A 21,689-nucleotide genomic window follows, 5' to 3' on the forward strand; every position below is an offset into this window, starting at 1 on the left:
TAAAACCTGAGACCCGGGCATTGAAAGAAGAAAATAATTTCCTGGTTTATCATGATGACTGACCAGGTTGATGTCTGAAGGATGGCTGCCAGCATGCTTAGAAGAAGTATGGTGATGCGGCAGGACAAAGACAGCTGCGTTTCTGACTTAAAGGGATAGCTCACCCAAAATTCAAATTTCACTCTGCAAATCTTGCGCGATTTGAACTGACACCAGCAGAGCACTGAACTGAGACACCGGGAGCTTCCGCTACAAAGAAGCTTAAAATATATACTTATTTAATTTTTTCGGAACAATTTCTCATGTCGGGGCTTCAATACAAGAGGGACATTACAGACAAGCAGTATGGAGGTATTTGGATGTTTTTTGGTGTGTCTTTTTGGACGAAGAAAAGTGAGCCCCGTTCACTACCGTCATATGGCAATGCAGTGCTGCACCGACCCCCCCTGTAACTCTGAGAAGGCACAGAGGACTCTGAAACTTCTCCCAGCCATTAGTCGACATGAGGGTGAGTAGATAATGAGTGAAATTTGAATTTTGGGTGAACTATCCCTTTAAATGAGGAACAGGTTATAATGAGCAAGCAATTCATAGTGCTAGGTCATTCTAAAGGGTTCCACCAACTTTTGCTTGCCATTGAATGCTACAGGTCACCAGGATGTCTCAATGATAGGTCTTGACAGCAGACAAACAGGTTCACACAACGGGAGCTATATAAAAAAAAAACATTGAAGTACTCAAACCTTAACTGACTCAGTCGGCAATGTGTTTTTATTATAAGCTATTTCATTACTATAGACTGCTGCACAGCAGAAGTGAACCCCGCCCACAAGGTCTCCAAACACATAAGATCCTTGAATAACAGGGTGACGGGCAGATTGTAATATGCTGAGGTGTAGGATTTAATTCAATCAAATGGTGGTGTCAGTTAGAGGCACAACCTCATGGAATACATGAAATTTCCGGTACACATAGGGGACTGTGACAGCTACTTAAGCTTTAAAAAAAGAAAAGAAAAAAAAAATTTGGTGAAAACAAACCATTCATGTTCCCATACATGATTCATCTTCTCCTCTGATGCCCGTTCCCGAGGGCTTTATATTAGTTACACATCCAATCTTATTGTTGTGTGTGGTTCTGTTAATCTTTGTGTGATGTGTCCAATTGTGATGTAATGTCTGGAAATTATTTGTGTGATGTCCTGTGGAATTTCTAATGAAGTCTCCTGTATAATAGTTGTTATTTATGGTATACCTGCCTTAGGACTACGGCACTAATTTCGGCATATTTACATTGATGCTTAAAGCAGAAGTAAGTGATATATTTGTGTTAATATAAGTCTTAAATAGTTCTATCTTCCGACAGCAATCACTTACATAGAGTGTTTGGACTGAAACACGGGTCTCTCAGTCACTCTGCTCTGCTCTGAGCCGAGGAGAAAACATTTATCGTATCCTACAGTTTTTATCCAATGAGGAGAGAGAACGGCATGCAGGGCTGTGTGTGCAGCCAAGGGACGCCGTGAATGTGGCGACGTAGGGACGAGGACTGTTATGGTGCGTTCAAGGAAACTCGTATTTTTCCGACCGTGAAGTGGTACCAGTTCGATCTGGTACGAGTTCACCGGTCGGAAGTTACGAGTGGCCGTTATAGTGACTTTCACCGGTAAAACAGGTCGGAAAAACACGATTGGGTTGCCTGAAACGCTACAAAGTCGTAAGTTGTGACTTGAAGCTGTAATTTACGATTTCAAAAGCCTGCCTGGAACGCAGCATTAGCGAAAACGACCGGACCACTTACTTCTGCTTTAACTCAATAAACCCAATAAATAAATAAATAAATAAATAAATAAATGCCAGGCTTCACTGACTCACTGACACGCCACACACTTTACATTATGTGCCTGAGTCCCATAGAACTGTCAAGTCTCTGTTTCTCTATGATACATCCCATCTGGCATCGTTGTCTTGGAGAGGACCATTCTTCACCTTTGCCTCACATTTTTGGAACGGTTTAGATTCTCCCACACATAGGAGAGCAGTTGAATACCATCATGTAAGTAGGTTTTAAAAAAAGAAAAAGAAAGGTTCTCTGACCATCCTGACAGATGTTGGCATTTTCACATTTTGATCAGTTTGCAAGGATTGAATGTAGAGGTAATATGTCACATTGCTTGATCCATTTTTGTTGAATTAGACTATAAACGACTATATTTATTATTCTGCCTTGGTTGTTTTTACTGGGATCAGTTAGTTAGGTGATATTATCTTTGTAAAACAGTGTTTTCTAATGTTAGGACATGTGAAGCAAATAAATAACAGATGTCTGACTGTAGTAAACTGACTGTTGCCTTTGGATTTTAAATCATTCATCAGTGATGGATTGTATTGTCAAGCCGAAAACATCATCATGACTGGGTTTTGAGTGACCCTTGTTGGCCACCATACCTCTTTGAATTGTTCACGTTTACTACATGTGATGTAAATAATGTTGTGCAACATTCACGTCATTGCATCCCTCAGTCAATGAGTCACACTATTTGACATGGTGTAAGAAGAGATTGAATTACAGTGGTTGAATGCTTTGATCCTAGAATTGCTGAGAATCATCTTGACTATGAGAATTTGGGGTTATTCCTTGTTAATCCCAGGACAGTGCTTATCTTAACTTTAGGATGCTTTTAAAGCCAAAGGATTTTGAGAGCTGTTTATCAGGACAAACAAAAGTTTTTAGAAATTTGGGGATGAGCTGTACAAATGATGGATATGTTGCACATAAAACAGGAGGTGGCATGGCAGGGTGCAAAGGGACTAAAAAATACTCTAATGCACCAACCAGTGGAAAGAGTTTGTGAAAAACATTTCTAACTTTATTTTATTTGTATGTGTGTGTGTGTGTGTGTGTGTGTGTGTGTGTGTGTGTGTGTGTGTGTGTGTGTGTGTGTGTGTGTGTGTGTGTGTGTGTGTGTGTGTGTGTGTGTATGTATGCATGTGGTATGCATATGGAAGCAATTAGGAGCATCATTCCCTGTATTTTTCTCCTTTTTTTGTGTGTGTGTTGTTGTAAGGCTCCTGTATTTATGTTTTAAGTGTCTTGTAAGCCTATGAGGGCTGGGCACCTTGTGTATGACACTATGATAAACTACTCATGAAGGTTCTGTAGCTTAGAGTACACGTATAGTTCTCAGTTACAGAGATCTGGTGACCCTTTGTTCTTAAATTTTCACGCACACAAACGTCTTAGGTTTCTTAGGTTAAGAAACCTTGTTGTCTTTAGATAACAAGAAAAATTTATTTCCTTTCAAAGGAATGCTATGTCAGTATAGGGTGTCCTAACAACTGTAACTAACATTTATGTGATGACCGTTCACTTGTAAATCCTCCCACCTGTCAAAATTCCCATATTTTGAAATGAGTAGTTTTTCATGTTCAGTAAAACTTGAGAAATCATGATCAGATCGTATTATAAAGAAAACTCTACCTTTTGGACTCTCAATATAACAATAAAACGGGTTGAACCATTATTGCCAGAAAAAAAAAGCTCTGTTATCTTAAGATAACAAAATATTAGCTCTGTCACCTCATGATAACTAACTTTCTAATTCAAAGAGACACTTGAAAACAGAGAGCAAAGGACCTGGTTAGTAAATGATGTAGTGAGGTGATTACGTGCTTATTCAGGATATCATGTATTTATTCTATTCAGGATTTTAGCTGCAGAGTGGTGCTGTCAACAATAGCATGTAGCCACAGCTAAACAGATAGCAAAGCAACTAGCAAATTATGCTATGATGTTTATTGACAACATAACAGCGTGTAGTGAGAACATGAGCGCTGAAGGACAGAAAATTAAGTGGACAAAGGAGGAAAAACCAAAATAACCAACACAAGCAGGATTATGTCATAAAGACTCTATACATGGGGCGGTGCGTGGCGCAGTGGTTAAGGCGGCCGCCCCATGTAGAGGCTACAGTCCTCACCGCAGGCGGCCCCGGTTCGAATCCCGCATTGGGCAGCCCTTTCCTGCGTGTCATCCCCCCTCTCTCTGCCTCCCCCTTTCCTGTCTATCTCTACTGTGGACTATCAAATAAAGGCAAAAAGCCAAAAAATATACTTAAAAAAAAAAGACTCTATACATTGGTTTTGATTATTTTTCTATTAATTGCCCAGCCCTAGATAGGAGCGAGTTGACTTTCTGGAAAGCTACAGCTACATTTACCAATATTAGGAAGCTTAGAAAGCCTGAGATCTTAGAGGTCTCAGATTGGCACCAAACCCAAATTGTAATTTAATATTTTTAATAGGCTACTGTGCTAAATAGATACAGCTAGTGGTCAATGAGATGAAGATGAAGAATGCCAGCTTTTTCTATCTAACAATTAGGCTTACCAGCTGAATGTTGTACAAATAATAAGTCTTGTTACTAGACTGCTCAAAATTTTGAGTAATAGATTGCTGCTTCTTTGCGTGTCTTAAAGGCCCCATGGCATGAAAAATGTGATTTTGGTTATTTTTTCGTGCTTGGGGAGGTCTTTGGGCCACGTATATACTGCCCCATGCATCAAACTGGTCATAAACGGAGAAACACACACTGCCCATTTGTAGGAACATTCTCTTTGAGACGAGCAGATAGCACTTCCTCCTTTCTGTGATGTCACACACAAGGTAACTCCGCCCACCGTGACCAGTTGTTTTTTTTCAATTTTTATGAATGCAGCTTAGGTTTCAGTTACTTGCCTGTGATTGGCCCGACCACATGCAACTCAAAAACAGTCAGCCAATCAGAGGAGAGGTTCTCATTCTCTCTTCTGATTGGCCAAATGACCTGTGCCTGCTAGAACTCCAGAAAGAGGCAACAGAAAGGGGCAATATAAACGATATTAAGCAGATCACAGGTACTCAAAACCAATGATACATCTTGTTAGGGATATCAGCAGGTAAATAAACCCAGACAAAAGTGCACAGCATGGGGCCTTTAAGGGACAAATAAATTAAATGTTGTCATTATTGATTACCTCACAGGACTGTGGTATAAATCACTGTCACAGTCATGTTTATATCCTGCAAAGATATGGAGAGCCCTGTTTTTATGGGAAGAGGAAAGATGGACAGTTACGGTGCCAAGCCAGTGGGAGATAGACCAATGGTATTTTCATGACCAAAGATACACGGCCCACATGTGGTGCAGGCAGCTGGGAATGGGCTGCAATTAAGAAGAATGCAGTGGGTGTGTTTGGGATTGGCATGAATCATGGGCAGCCCAATGGGAGGATACTACCTAGGTTCCTTGTTTCAAATAAATAACTGAAAATTTTTCAGGTTTATCTCTGTTGTCAATCTGAATCTGACCTTACTGGCTGTAAGCATCATGTTGACTTATGTCCTCTCTCTCTTTAGTACCTAGTCCATCTTATCCCTCCCTGACCCTCTATTGCTGCCTCAATTGCCACAGTAGAACGTGCCTGACAAAGTGAAGGTCTAAAAGATCTCAAAAAAGGAACACGTCATGAACAGACGAAAAAAAAAATCATTTCAGTTTGTAAAGCATTACAAAGCCATTTCCAACAAACCATGGTGAGAGCCTTTATCCACTAATGGAGAAAGCTTGGAACATTGGTGAAAACCTTCCCAGGAGTGGCTGGCCCACTAAAACAGTCCAACAGCGCAGCAACGACTCATCCAGGAGGTCACAAAAGAAGCCAGAACAATTTATAAAGAACTGCAGGCCTCACTTGGCTCAGTTGAGGTCAGTGTTCATGATTCAACAAGTAGAAAGAGACTGGGCAAAAATTGCATCCATGGGAGAGTTTCAAGGGGAAACCACTGCTGACAAAGTGGAGGCTCTTCTCACTTTTGCCAAAAAAAAAAAAGACTTTTGGGAGAATATTCTGTGGACTGACAAGCCAAAACTTTTTGGAAGGTATGCATCCAATTACATCTGGTGTAAAACTAACACAGCAGTTAATAAAAAGAGCATCATACCAATAGTTAAATATGGTGGTGTGATGGTCTGGAGCTGCTCTGCTGCTTCAGGACCTGGACGACTTGCAGTAATTGATGGAACCATTAAATCTTCTCTAAAAGGAGAACGTCACCATCAGTTTGTGACCTCCAGGTCAAACGATCTTGGGTTTCTCCATTAGTGGAGAATGGCTCACTGTGGTTCGCTGGAGTCCCAAACAAAGTTGTAGAAATGGCTTTGTAACACTTTCCAAACTGATAAATGTCAATGATTTTGTTTTTTCATCTGTTCTTGAATTTCTTTAGATCACAGCATGATGTGTTGGTTGGTGAGATATTTTAGCCTCCGTCACTTTACTCAAACAGGTTCTATTGAAGTGAGTTCTTGACACCCAGGCCTGGTAGTGATCAGACCTGGGTGTGGATTGTGAAACTGAACTCAGCTTTCCAAAAAATGTGGTTTATCACAGTTATTTCATGATTCAACAAGGGGGGCAATTACTTTTTCACATAGGGCGAGGTAGGTTTGGATAGCTTTTTTCTCTTAATAAATTAAATCATCATTTGAAAACTGCATTTCATATTAAATTGGGTTATCCTTGTCTAATATTAAAATTAGTTTGATGATCTTAAACATTAAAGTGTGACAAATAGCTTATCACACTGGCTGGAGTTTGGTAGACTGTCTTAAAAACCAATAAAGCAATCAGCATCACAACAGCGGGCACAACACAACCATCCAACACAGACGAACAACAACATTGCTCCCACTGACACACTGGCAGGCATCCAGGATTTAAAAAATGTGAGTATACCTGTCTTTCACAATGCAACACATAGTTCAAATGATGATAGATTTTTTCAATAATAGACCAGCCTATCAAAGACACACAGGTCTCACTTTTAACAGACTCAATGATCCATTGATTAATTGAGAAAAATAATCAGTATTAACAGGCCACATAGTACATACTGCAACAAATGACCTTTCAGAAAATATAATGGCAATAAAAATATCGGGAACATTTCACAGTGACCAACAAATCACTGATAATCAGCATAGCCAATCAACTTAAATTCAGCACAGCAGAAACAATAAAAAGCAGACGCACATATAACTCATATACAGTATATAATGACATAACACAGGTCACGCATTTGAGGTCAGGCCTCATGTTTTAAATACAACTATTCTGGTTGTTCAGGGTGCAGAGTCACATTGTGTAAATATAGGTCAACGTAACCATTAGCTACTATGCTGACCTGTAGCACATGTGCTTTAAAGATATACCAGTATTTTTGGATAACAACTGTCTACCGTCCACTGTAGTTAAATCTGACTATGTTTACAAGCAATAATATCAAATGACAGTAGTCTGATTTAGCTGAGCAAACAACAACAGAGTATTCCCCAGACAACATTTCCACAAATTAAACTAAAATGAATAGATCATTAGGTTAGTACAAACTTGTGTTTTGCATGTGGTTGTGTGATTATCTCACAACAGTCCACTTACCACATCAGTCACAATATGTAGAATTCACTGTTCTTTGAAACTATGTGACAGTCTTAAATCCTTTTTTAAGGCTACAAATTGTGTGCACATGCAAACGTGCCCATGCACACACACACATTGTTCCTTCTGCATGCAGATGGCTGCAGGGATTATGCTCATGTCTTTCCATATGCTAAAAGATGACTATGTGGTTTTGCAAACATTTAAAGCAAACGTTTCCTTTCTGGCATTTCACACAGCACTTACAAAAGATTTGAAAACCAACAACTCCACCTCCCTCCAAAGTCCCACCCACCTCTTCCTCTTGCCTTACATCTACAGTAAGGCAGACATTATTGAGCATCATCAGGCACATGGAGGTTTATAGTAACTTTCGTTGATGAACGTTTCATTACCGCTGCCACCATGATGATTACTGGAGTGGACAATAATCACACCAATGAGTAGAGTGGACTGAGGTTTACTGCTTGAACCTAACAGTACAGGCCGTACACATGTGACTTCCTGTGTGGAGACGAGTGCACCAGCGGTTACATAAGGATATCCAGGACGCTTGGCCAATAATTGCATTCGGACCAAATGAAATGATTGGACAGACTTTCCTCAGAACCATTTAACAATGGAATAAAGATGGGTTTCTATCTCCAGAAAGGTTACTATAAACATTTATATTAGTTAAGCCTAGTTAAACACAAGGTCATACTCAATACAAAAATTTCCAAATTAAGTGGTGTGACAGGAGACATCAGAGAAAAAGAAAAAGAGAAAAATGTTTCTTACCCAAGAGGCCTCCCAACAGGCAGATCGGGCTGGACAGTTGGACCATACTCTGGGCTTAAGTCCTCAGTTCCACAGTGTTTCCAAGACAGCTGAGTGTGTATGCACGAATACACAGACAGGGCCGGCCACACTCAGAAACACACACATACACACACCCACACACTCACAGGCACACAGACGCACACAGACATACACACACACACACACACACACACACACACTGCCGCTACAACACTGGTGTCTGTCACTCCTCAGTGTGTGTTCAGCAGGGCACACATGGATTATCAGGCCTTCATTGCACTGTTGAGCATCTCTGAAACATGGTGGCAGAGACGGGTCCTGGCTTTTACGGCTTTTGCACTTCTGTACTTCTCACTGTTGACAGAGACAAAAACCAGTCAGGAGGGAAAAGAAAGATAGGGAAACAAGATGGTGGAAATACAACTAGCATTTATTCCAGAGACAGAGTTCAAACCAGAAAAGTCCCAATCTTCAGGAATGTTTGTATTTTTGCTGCGCTCGAAACTCAGATGAGTTAAAAGGATTATAGAAAATCTCCATGTTGTCTGGGAGATGATTCAATTTAAATACAAAAATAAGGGACTGGAACTGTCTAGTATTTGCTGTTTGCTATTTAGTCATTAGTTACAAATCAAAGAATGATATTTAACCGCATATTAATGGTCTTGCAAATTTCATGACAGTCCCTCGCATATCAGATGGACAACTGAATTTATTCTTGGCCATGTTATCTATGGGGCATGGCACTAAGCTGGTCCTCAGCTGGATTGATTGCCATGAAATTTCTCATGACATCCATGATCGACACAATTCACAACTTTGATTTGGTTTCATTTTTTCTCATGCCCCACTGGTTAGTTGACCGTTACTGAAATCCTACAGTAGAAATCAACTATTGTAAGGATTCTCACTAAGCCTGATGTAGACATCCAAGAGGATGAATTGAAGGAATTCTGATCCACTGACTTCACATCCAACACAATCATCAGGTCACTCATTGGCTCTGCAGATTAGCTGTTCTGTCTGCTGAACAGATCTAACCCCTAGGCCTTCTGGCCTACTGCATTAAATTTGCAGTGATGTGAAACAGAGAAAAGCAGCAAAATCTTCCATCTGAGAATCTCCTACCAGGGAATCATTTGCTCTTACACTTAAAAAAAATGACTTCAACAAATAAATTCATTTTCTATGACGACTGAATAACATACAGTAATCCACCTTTGAATTAATTGGTAAAATAGAATGAATATTGTTCTTTATCACTTTTCCATGTGCAAATAAAGGAATACCTGCAGCAATACTGCAGAATGTGCTTTCTAACTCAATATCAGGCGGCATTAGCAACTGGGTGTGGGCAGGTGAACAAGCACTGAACCAAGACTGAAAAACAACTTGACTTAATACTTTTGTATTAAGTCAAGTTGTTTTAGCAACCACAAAAATTCAACTATCTTTCAGAAATGAACACAAACAACAAAATGGTTTTAAGGTAGAGCTGGGCAAAGGTGAAACAATATACAGTAACACCCTGTAGTGGTGCTGTCTACAGTAAAAAACACTGAGCACTCTACTTGAAACACTGTGCTCTTCATTCATGTTCGACATGGCCTTTAATTGTGAGACTTATAATAAACATCCAACCGGCCAGCCAGCAGACTAAACAGAGTATTCTACCTCTCTCCTCAGCAACATTTTTTAGCACCTCAAAGGGGATCCATCTCTAGGCTTCATGGGTCAGATGGAGAAGGTTATCCCTCCAGTGGGTTCTGAGTCCACCAAAAGGTTTCCAGCTGGTTGGTAAACCTCCAGAAGAAGGCACCCAGGAGGTGTCTTAATCAGGTGCCTATTGCCTAAATCACTTCAGCTCGGAGGTCCTTCCAGATGCCTGAGCTCATTGCTTGTGTCTAATGCTGAGCCCAGGCACCATGAGGAGGAAACTCATTTCAGCTGTTTGTATCCACTATCTCATTTCTTTTGCTCACTTAAAACCTTAACGATGATAGATGAGGATTGGAACATGCCTTCACCACAAATGGTCCATTACAAAGTTCACATACTATCAACACTGCAGCAATCCTTCTGTAGCCTACATGTCACACTCGTTCCTTAACTTGGAAGAAGTCAGCCCTCAATCTACCACTCCCTAGCAGAGCAGATCCCAAATTTAGAGGTGCTGACCATCAACGTAGCCACCTCAGACTGTGCATAGGTGAGAAAAGGTAGGTGCAAGAGCTTCCCTGCAAGCTCCATTCCCTGAAAATTAGATTAGAGACAAGAGGCGACCCTGGTGGAGTCCAACAACCACTGAAAATGTATTTGACTTTGTGCAGCAAATACAGAGGGACGCAGCTCTCACCTTGGATATACAAGGAACAGATGACTCATTTAGTAGCTACTGTCCTGGTAACACATACTCCCGCTGCGCCCCTGCAGGGTCTCTCAAGGGACATTGTTGTCCACAAAACACATGTAGCCAGGATGATCACACTGATAAGACTGCCTCAGTAACGTTGCAAAGGTTAAGAGATCATTCTTTCCAGCACCTTGAAAAAAAAAAAACTTGCCCCACGAGGCTGAGCAGGGTGATACCTCTATAATCGGAGCACATCCTCTGGTCTCCCTTTTTGAAAATAGGAACCACCCCCTCAGTCTAGCACTATTTCTAATTCTCAAATCCCTGTAAATCTCTCTCTGTGTGTGATGAGCAAGTAATCAGTGTAACACCTGACATCTGGTTCTGTTAAGAAACAAAATGGTGTAATTATGTGGACAATTACAGTATACATATGTGGAGAGGATGTTTCAAATTAGACCAATAATGAGTTCTGGTGCTCTTACAAAACCCCTCCCCCACACACTCTTCCTGAACTGTAACATGTTTTATCCTTTTAAATTAAACTAAAATTAATAATAAAAAAAACTTCTCACAGCCAAAATGAAAATAAATCGTTATACCGAACAACTGATTGCAAAAGTTTTCACCATCCTGCCGGTCCATATGTTGTAGGGCACCACTGGGGTTAAAATCTGAGATATGGGAGTCTCCAAAGCCAAAGCTGCAAAGACATGACTTATAAAGTGCAAATGCTGTGGAGTGACCAAGTGAGACTCCAGCCCTCAGTCCAGTTCTGCATCTGTTACAAAGCGTATTCAAACCACAGAAGATGTATAGGAAGTGGCTGTTGTTTTTATAGTGGTGATTGTTTATTTTTGTAGTAATCCATATAGTTTTTCACTTTGTCAAATCCAGCATGTGGATGATAGCCTATCATAACCCCTCACAGGAGAAGCCAGAACACACCAAACAACTAGAGTGAACTCTGAACCGTATCTACAATCTCTTGATCTAACATCAGCAGCATCCATGCAGATATTTACAAGAGTCCCACAGAAATACAGAATTTAGCAATTGAGCACAGCCAGCATCCACTGCTGACCAATAGAGGCCTGTTTTCCTATTAGCTGATTCTATAAGATAAGCTCTATTTGCAGTTCAGAGAAGTCTTGCTGCTCATCTTCAGCTTGGACCTCTCTGTACATCATCTGCACATATGGTAAGCAGATGTGTCCCTAATACAGGCAATGTGCTTATCTTCTCACAGTCAAAAACCTCACACCTTCTGTCAAATTACAAGGTAATTTTAGATTCAACCCTTGAGCCCAGGCTAGTGCAGCCTCACAGCATGCAGCAGAGAAGATCAGAAAGAAGATCGAGATAAAAGGCAAGTGTATAAATTTCACACTACCAAAACGCTGTTCAGTCCACTCTATGATTCTTTTGTCTGAGGCCATTAGGCAGCATATTGGAAACACGTCAGAGGGAGATATGACGTTCACATTCAATTCAGAGACGTTTAGAGCAGCACACCCACAGCCTGCCTCCTGTGTCTCGTCAATAAAATGTTCCAATCTCAAGTAAACTCCAATAAGGCTCAGGAATGCTTCTGATGTTTTGAACACACACACACACACACACACACACACACACACACACACACACACACACACACACACACACACACACACACACACACACACACACACACACACACACACACACACACACACACACACACACACACACACACACACACACACACACACACACACACACACACACACACACACACACACACGTAGGAAACCGATCTGTATATTCACTGGTGAGTGTCAGCAATTTGTTTTATCCACCCAACCCAACAGAATATGCTATCTCTAAACAATCCTATGCGTCTCATTCGGAACACAACATGTTGATGACATGATGACGTGTTAATAATGAAACTCGTAACTTTTTAAGAGGATATATAAACATGTCTCAGTTTTCACATAATATTTATCTGCAGTATTTATTCAGACAGTAAACAATTCAAATTATGAGACATTCCTTCGTTCCTGTCTTAATCTTGATCTCTTTCTCACCATCTTAATCTATCTTCTGCGATTTTATTTCAGCGCTGCACAGCTGCAAATCAAACCTCAGTGAGCAGCCAGCTGGCTATAACTCAGACTTGTTGCCTGGTTCAATATGCCACCAGTGGTGAAGTCATTGTGGCAGGCTGCCAGCCTGCAAAAGGTCAACAAATGACTAAACCCATCAGTTGATTTCACCAGCAGAGAAAAATGTACAAAACAGCATTCAGCTTGTAATTACAACGTACAACATGTAGACAGGAGGCACTATAACAGCACAAGCGCTCCGAGTCAGCGAGTTTTCATTAAGGTTTTTACATTCCAGTGAGAGTGTGTGAATCCACTATAACAATGCATTAAGTTGTTTTTTACAAAGGCTTCATATCTTTAAAAAAAAAAAAAAAAAAGCTTAATTCCTGCACCCAAAGGTGTTAAGAGGGTGCAAAAACAATTTTATAATCACAACAAATTGGTTTCCCCTGTGAACTTTATGACTAAACTACAGCAATGAAGTCGCTTAAGCAGGTAATAAACGTAACACTTGGTATAGTTGGACAGCAGAAGGAATGGCAAGGGGAGTTCTTGCACCTAAAAGCAGCTGTGACCTGTTAACAAAACTCCAGTGACCCACAGACAGGTCATGACCTTGATTTTGCTTTAACATGCTCAATACCTAAACTGATTAATTCTTAAAGACTTGACTGTAAGTAACCCATAGTATTGATCAGTGTAGAATGAGCCAATGGATTAAAAAAAGATTATTCATGTTATCCTATTCACGTTCTTTTTTCAGTTTCCCTGAGGTCGACAGATTTGTCAAATTATTATTAGTTTACCAACGTTACAAAGATGCATCGATATTAATTATAATATCGGCCTCCACTCTAGGTGTCACCAGAGCTGCATGTACAGCTCAGTAAACTGCTCCTGTTCCACATCTGCAGCCTGCATCTCCGCACCGTGGTGGGAAACACACTAATTAACCACAAAAATTGAGTGTTCACCTCAGGTTTAAACATGTAACGGAGCAACAAGAATTCAATTTAAGTCTAAATTTACAAACTGCTGGCCAGTACCACAAAAAAACTGTGTTAACAGGGTAGAGGGATGCTCACCTGGCCAAACACAGTGCTGTCAATATGGTACATGTTCGGTCTCAAAGAGAACCTTTTCCATCAATAACAGACAATAATGCAAAGTTGAATCTCTAAGCTGCCTGGAGGGTACACTCATAAAATGAGTCTGTAATCATCCTGAATATTTGCTGGTTGATCAGGTTATGTCATTAACATTTCTCCTCCACAAAGCCCCCAACTGTCTTAACTCATGCACCATGCATTCATGCCAACTCTGAGTATAACTCTCATCTATTTGTAAACCTAAATTCAAAGCAGTCAGACTCATAAGATGGTGATTTGAGAGATTTCAAATGTCCACACAAAAGGACAGCCATCACTGGAGATCTTAACCTCTGGTCTGTCCTCACAAAGATAGATTAACAGCAGTGACCAGGCAGGCTCGCACACACGCACACACACATTGCTTGAAGCTGACTCACCGCTGCTTTCTCATCTGTTCTGTCCCCTCTCTGGATATTTGTTCGACCTACAGTCGGAAACATTTCCTTTCCGTCCTTTCACTTCACCAATCCAGTCCAAACAGTGCGCCATGTCCAGGTGAAGCAAAGGTGCCAGCTGCAATAATGCTTATTGATCTGAATCAGAATGAATTGAGCTCCGATCAAATGAGCAGGTTTTAAAGTATGAGCTGACCGTGATTGTATTAACTTTTAAACACTATGTCCTCTTTCAGGAATCACTTTAAGTAGTCTTCTTGAAAGAAAGTTTTTTTTTTTTTTTCAACCTCAGTAGCAATCACACTTCACCTCTGCGTTTGCTCCGCGTGTTGTATTCCCCTGACGCGTTTATTGAGTTTAGCAGTAGTAGCCTACTCTTGCTGTGAGAAGTTCCTCTCTGGAATCAATAAGGTCTCACCTTACTCCTCATGATCTATGGCAGCTGCTGTAAACTTTATGATGTCGTGGCTGGTTGCATAAGTCCGTGCAGGGTGAGCTGCAGAGTTGATGTGCATTGCAAACCTCACCAGAGGAACCATACGGTCATTTTGCCAAAGCAAAGGTAAAACGCCACCCGAGCAATAAATATCCTACGCACCTGACGAAAGTGAAAGTAGCCTGCTGCTGGACAGCTAGAGGACAGCTGCATGCACACGCGACCAGAAACACACATACACACACACAGACAGACACACACCTGTGTCCAAATGGAAAATCTGAGAATTTAAAATCCATATCCAACAGCACACATCCACTCGCAACATGTATATAGTCTAGGTACACACGCACCTCGAGTGTCCGTATGGTCCAGGCTCCTGGGATGCGTAAATGGGGCACGTTGTAATGAGCTTTTATTAAATTAGTAGAAAGGCCGAGTCGACAAGAATCCAATCATATAATTGCCTAAAAAGTCACTGAGGGAGGTCCGTTACGGTCTCAGTCCATCCACGCAGCTCCGGTGCGCTGACTGTGTGTGTGCCGCCAAGTGCGCAACAGGCTGGCCTGCGGCTCCTCCAGTCAATTTCAAGCCACAGACACTCACACAAATACAGCCTTCTTTTCAAAATAAAAGCATGCGCTTCTAGGTGCCCTTGTACATACCTTGCAATCCTGCCCAACTACCCAACCCTCCTCCACCTCCTCCTCCTCCCCCTCCCCACCTCAAGCCACCCCCCATGCCTTTTTAAAATCTGCATTATTCCAATAATTAAACGAACATTGCACGGAGTTATTCGAAAACAAAAACAACATTAAGATTTGATCTGCCATAAAATGTCCAATATTGTAGGCTATTTGTGGACTACATTAAATCTGAACTATAGAAGCATAAGACACTATAGGGTTTTTATTTATTAGCCTACGGTAAATCGATATAATCTACTGGCGACGACCGATAATAGTAACACTTGCTGTCATTGGTGTTGACTGATTATTGTATTTTCTAATAACCACCCTAACCTTGACTTGTTTTCATAAACCCAACATTAACCTTAACCCTTTGCTTACCTTGACAGTCCTGCTGTGTCATGCAAATATTGGAGGAATGCGGCTGAACATCCCGAGCGTGAGCGCAATGAGAAGAATCTCCTTTTATCGTCGGGTTTTTACGCAGTTTTGAGTCCATATGGGCCTAGAGTGTATGGATGTATTGACGTCACAGTTTGCAGGGGGGAAAAAACATGTGGTTTGACTTAACATAGAGAACCCTCTCAGAGCTGTCCTTTCGTTTCTCGGCATGTTGTTGCATCGTAAACGCAACACCAAGGTGTCGCTCCGTGGGGATTTTACTTTGAAAGCTGAGTTAACCACTCTCAGCAGTTAGCAGTTTCACAGCATCTCTCCGCTTCTGCTCGGACTCTGCTCACATGTAGTATATGTCCTGAGCTCCCACGGGGAAGATCACCATCCACACACACCTACAGTACGCACCGAGAACGGGAATTTACACAGAGTGCAGAGGAAAACTGAGCTGTGTATAATGTAGCGAGCCTAAAACTGAAGTAGGCTAATGGCCCTGGGACAGTCAATGAGCAACAGAAAAAAATTAAAAATCATCATTACAATCCAATAATTGTTAAACTCTATACTTTCAGTACCAGAGGACTCAAAGTCAATCCAAGAAAATGAGATAAGAGTGAGCCAGACAGACAGGCTATGGCCTCTGTCAGTGTGTCTGGGCAGCCGTGACCACAGAGGACCTGCTGATCAGCTGTGCTTTTTAACATATACACATGGGAAACTGAACATAATTTGTCTAAATCTACCACATATTCAGGCCTCTGTTAGGGGTCATCTCGGATTACTGATTGACCTGTCTCCTTAATGAGGTTGAGACCCTCCACACACACTAAGTCTAGCTCTACTTTACTCCCATACTACTGTATAAGGTATATTAATCGATAAATACTGTAACATTATGTGGCTTAGCCGAGCTTGCATAAGCGAGGGATATTATTGCATTTTGCATATTGCATGCACAGAGCCAGATCTCATCAAAAGACTCTGAACCAGATCTCCACCACAACCGCATGAGGCGGTCCGGGCTGGCTGCTGAGCTCAGATGGGAAAGCCCACAGGAGTTCTGCAGCAGCCCTGCACATTTATTTAGGATCATTTCCATGCAGTCACAGGAAGTTGCCTTTGATATAGTTTTTTTTTTTTTTTTTTTTGGTCAAACTGTACCAAGATACAAAGAAGTTATGAGTTGTACGCAAAATAATAAAGTCTTCATTGAAGTAAAAAAGCAGTTATAAGGGATTGATAATAAAAAGGTATAGGTTGTTAAAAGTCATTGCAGCTGTTCATCAGTTTGAGAGTTTGTTTTTACTCACTTATCTAGAATCAATCTATAAAACATAAATGGACATCAATCATTGAGGCATTTATACCATGTACTGTAGCATAAACCACTGATGAAAAGTGTTCAAACTCATGATGTCAAACTTGACTATCTACTGTAGAGAAGGGGTTGATGTTCAGTTTTCAAGCCATAGGTTTGGAAATGAGTTGAGAGGGATTACTTTTTTGTATTTTCTTTTCTTAATTTTTTTTTAAAAGAAAAAAAAATATTTCAGTTTTCTCTCCAATTAATTCTCTGTTTTCTACATGTTGTTCCCAGGCATCCAACCCACTAAAAATATACAATTAGAGGAAGAGAAATACAGAATAACTATTTTTTATAATCAATTGGCCTGGAAGTGTTCAAATATTTTATATTTTGAGTCTAAACATTTACATAACATTACTTATTTGGCAAATACTTTTATGCAAAGTCAGGGACATCACATACTCTAAAACTACAAATCTTTACAAGAGTCAAAGTATATTTTAAGGTAAATCCCCTTTATACAATCTTTGTTAAAACCCTCTAAATTTCCAGAAAAGCCACTGAGACCATGACCTCAATAACCTGTGGTAGAGCAGCTACTATCCTGAGGCTTGTAAACCTGAAACATTACACCCTCATGCTGCATGACACACTGAGCCAATGCCCTGAAAACAGGGATGAGGCATGCGATTATTTATATTAACATTATCTGGCAGACGCCCTTATCCGCAGCACAGTTCTGATGATAAGGGTCGAGAGGAGACCGGCAGCATCCAAATGACTGCAGACATTTAGTTGCCACTGGTGGTGCCACTGAGTTTAGACTTAAAGAGATGATCATCTGGCAAGCACAGTTTTTATTCTTCAATGTTTTTACATTGTCACAGCAGCAATATCTATTTGTGCTGCATAAAATGCTAACAAAAACATCAAAGGTGACTTAAAATTCTTGAAATAATAAGAAAAGAATTAGTAAAACCATAGAAATGCTCTCTCCCTGCCAACAGTAGTGACTCAGCTGTGGTACAAATGCTTAGTGCCCAATGGTGGAGGACTGTGGTTATACTTTAATTTGTTATTGTGCCCAGCTATCCTTTTACATTGTTCTTGGTTACACTTAAGTTTTGTTTAAAGAAAAAATAGGTTATAGATGGCAGCACCTTATTACACAATGAGACTGGTTTGATGTAAGACTTTTCATACCGGGACAGTGACAATCAGTACGTTTCAGACTCTGTTTCCTTCAGTGCATGACATGCCTATGAGACTGCACTTGAAGAATTGTGTCATCTCTCTGTACTCATCGGAGCAGCTAACTAGGAGACAAAAACACTAAAATGAGTTCCACAAACCTTAAGTTGTAGATACAGTTTCCTACATGGCAGGCTCTAACCACACTCCGCCTCCTCACTGTTCCTCACTGCCCTCACTCATGCATGTAAGAAATGAATCATAAGGCTACTTAGGAACTTCCAACCAGTTTAAGGTTTTATTACTTCCTTTACAGTGCCAAACTTTTCCAAGCCAGACTGGGAGGCCCAACTGGTACAGTACCAGACTGACGACAAAGCCATTTGTCTAGTGTTTGTTTTGTTTCCCTCCCATGAAACTCTCATGAAACCAGTAGGGGGAAAAACCAGGAGCCTTTTGTCCCTCACATTGACATTGGGGGAAGGGACTGTGGATTGTCAATAGCGTGTCTATCTATTTATCAAACACGTCTGTGAAATATTCAATCAGCACCATTGATTGTATTTTAATCAATATATTGTGTTTTGTTTAACCCAGTATCTTTGGCCCTACAGTTGAGACCTAAAGGAATGGCATCTGTTACCTCATTGTGACTTTTTACACAGTTGACATAACAGAAAAAGAACATCGAATGCAAATGGACAGTAAAAAGGCACCCAGATGAACTGGTGAAGAAAAGTCCTAAAACTTTCCATCATGATATTATCATACATATGTATTGTTGCCATAACGTTAATATATTTTTTTAATATTGTGGTTGTCATCAATACTTTCATTTTGGGCACAGGATCTGAGGTCACAGACTACAGTGGCATTTACATGTACATGTTGACTACAAGCATGTTAGATGTTTACTTTCATTCTTTTAGTTTAGTGTATTAACAAGCTACAGTTTGGTTATTAATTATTATTAATATTAGAGAAGTTTCACTGCCATTCACTTCCTGCAAACTTATATCTGAAACCAGGTGGACATCATTGAGGTTTACCTTCACTGATAAGCTATCAATGTCTGCACAAATGAAAAGCCACAGTAGACTCACTTATCATTTTATCAGACAATGTTGCAAACAGTGAAAGAAACGGTACAACATCAAGAAAAGCACATTTACTCTGGTCTTTCTGAGAATTACACATGTGGTTGATGCCAGTTATTTCGAAACATTGATCTATATGTGGTGGCCTGCCACAATATCAACTAACATAAACAGATAGTCCTTAATCATTTTATTAAGTTGCTATTTCAAATAGGTCAAATTTCATTTCACCTGAATCGTACTACATGTAAAATATAAAGCTGCTGCCTCTAGTAGGTGGACTTCATCTGGTATAATGATTGTAGGGTAACAGTTAACCTAGCTCCAAGCCAATCTATGCCAATCAAATAGGCTACTGGTTACAACTTTATATTTACTGTAATACAAGAGCTGAGTTGTTTTTATCAAACTCTGGCTGTGGTATCATGTAGTTAAGATGCTGTGCCTGGGCTGCTCCGACCCCAGAGTCACTACATATCACTGGATTTAGGTAAATTGATCAATTGGTTTTAAATAGCTCTGCTTTTTTTCTGAACAGAGTCACAGAACTCTAGAAAGGGCCAGCATATATTTAGGCTCTTTTTTTCCCTCTAGCTTTAAGAATGTCATCACGCCCTTGACCCAATGGGTGATGAGAGATGAATGGGCTTGTTGCTTCAATTTCATCAGAATGGGATGTCTTGCTATGAGTGTGTTGAAAGCTATGACCCCATAGAGGGTCAAAACTGGGTCAGGGTCAAGCTGGGTTACACATGGCCAAAGCATATGCATCAGATTTGCTGGTTGGTCTCTGCATGGCAGACGCAGCAGGTCTGTGTTTGGATATATCTTTGTTAGTCTAACATTAGCAAGATAAACCCTGTGAACCAATTACAGTTGTATCATGCTACGTTTGGTGGAGACAGCTCTGCATCCTTACAAAAGTGTTGTTGCCCAGTCATGTAGGAACTAGTGTCAAAATCTACTATTAAGACAGTGTGGCCTAAGTGAAATGAAAGAGCATTAATTATGTTTTCAATCATGACCTTACACTAGCCAAGGCTGAAGGATGACAACAGTGTGTGGACGTGTGTGAGTGCATGTGACGGTGTGTGTGTTTGTGTAGGAATTGTGACAATCTTCATTCAAATAAATATTTACTCTGCGAGAGACCTCCACTTAGACTGGGGCAAATTTGGGCCCAGCAAAGTGGAGCTTTGTTTACAATAGGTTAATTCAGCCATGTTAAGAAATCATGCTAACTAACAAACCACAAACAACAGCAACTAACACATTACTTCACAGAGAGAGATGCCAATGTCAGTGTACTGAATGCAACTTCCGATCAGTGGTGGCTCATACCAGATAATCCAAACCATGAGGCTGATGAACTGTGCTGGAAAGAGCACTCTCAATAACTTGCCAGTCTCTTAGCCAAATAGCTGTTTTAACTAAACAACCTGAGCTCGGTTTTGTTCAACTAGAAAATTCACATTGACATGGTAAATCACTAACATCGCTCTAACCTTAGCCATATAACAGTAGCAAAGGAAGCTCCAGGTAAAAGACAGACGGGGAATTTTCCTGCCACATCATCTCAAATGAAAAAATCAGCAAAACCTACACTTTTTAGATGAACTAGTCCCTGACTCTGTTATATTTTATTTCATGCTGCTCAGACAGCTTTCTGATGACAATCCTCATCGGCACAAGACTCTCAAAACTCTCAAAATCTGTTCCTGGTACAACAGGACTGGCTGTTCCCCGTTTGTTTTAATGGCTCAACTTCAAGCTGCCTGCAGTACGTTAATTTTTACTGAACACAACCATCATTATCATTCCCCTCTGATACGATTAGCTGACAGTACTTGGATACATTTTACTGTCACAAACAAGTCTAAATAGGGTCTCCTTGCTGACCTCTGATTTATGATTTGGTGACCTGGCTCAAAGGAGAGCCTGACCACAACTGGGCTTCTTGTTTTTGTTTGACATTGTTTCTCTACTCTTGCATCACTTCATAAAAGCAGCTTCCCCCTGGCCGCTTTTGGTTCGCTGAGGACACTCAGCATATGTGTCTAATCCAAGTGGACCTTTGGGAGTATCTACTCTTTAAATGCAGCGACTCAACACCATTCACTGTGCTTTTGGTGCCTTTCCCATTAAAGATAACTGGACTGATGGTTGAAAAGGGAAAACTCATCACATCTTTCAACTCACAAGACTGCTGCTGGAAGGAGGAACGATTGGCTTAGGCTCTAATGTCACAAAGACAACTGTTCACAGACCTTCTGACATTAAAAGGACAAACTTGAAGAGAACAGCAAC

The 21,689-nt window shown here is 40.6% G+C and overlaps 1 protein-coding gene across 2 annotated transcripts in view; it reads right to left on the reverse strand.

Moving 5' to 3' along the window:
- The window catches only part of il34 (interleukin 34), a 38,214-nt gene extending 22,985 nt beyond the window's left edge, over positions 1 to 15,229 (reverse strand). For both annotated transcript variants that reach the window (XM_083973047.1, XM_083973046.1), the window contains exons 1-2: positions 15,057 to 15,229; positions 8,258 to 8,632 (exon numbers count right to left, since the gene is read on the reverse strand). In XM_083973047.1, the coding sequence (XP_083829173.1) occupies positions 8,258 to 8,303 (46 nt within the window). In that variant the 5' untranslated portion in view covers positions 8,304 to 8,632; positions 15,057 to 15,229. The remainder of the gene's footprint in view (positions 1 to 8,257; positions 8,633 to 15,056) is intronic.
- Between the last annotated feature and the right edge of the window lie 6,460 nt (positions 15,230 to 21,689).

This window comes from Trachurus trachurus (assembly GCF_905171665.1).
Source record: "Trachurus trachurus genome assembly, chromosome: 6".
Classification (NCBI taxonomy): domain Eukaryota; kingdom Metazoa; phylum Chordata; class Actinopteri; order Carangiformes; family Carangidae; genus Trachurus; species Trachurus trachurus.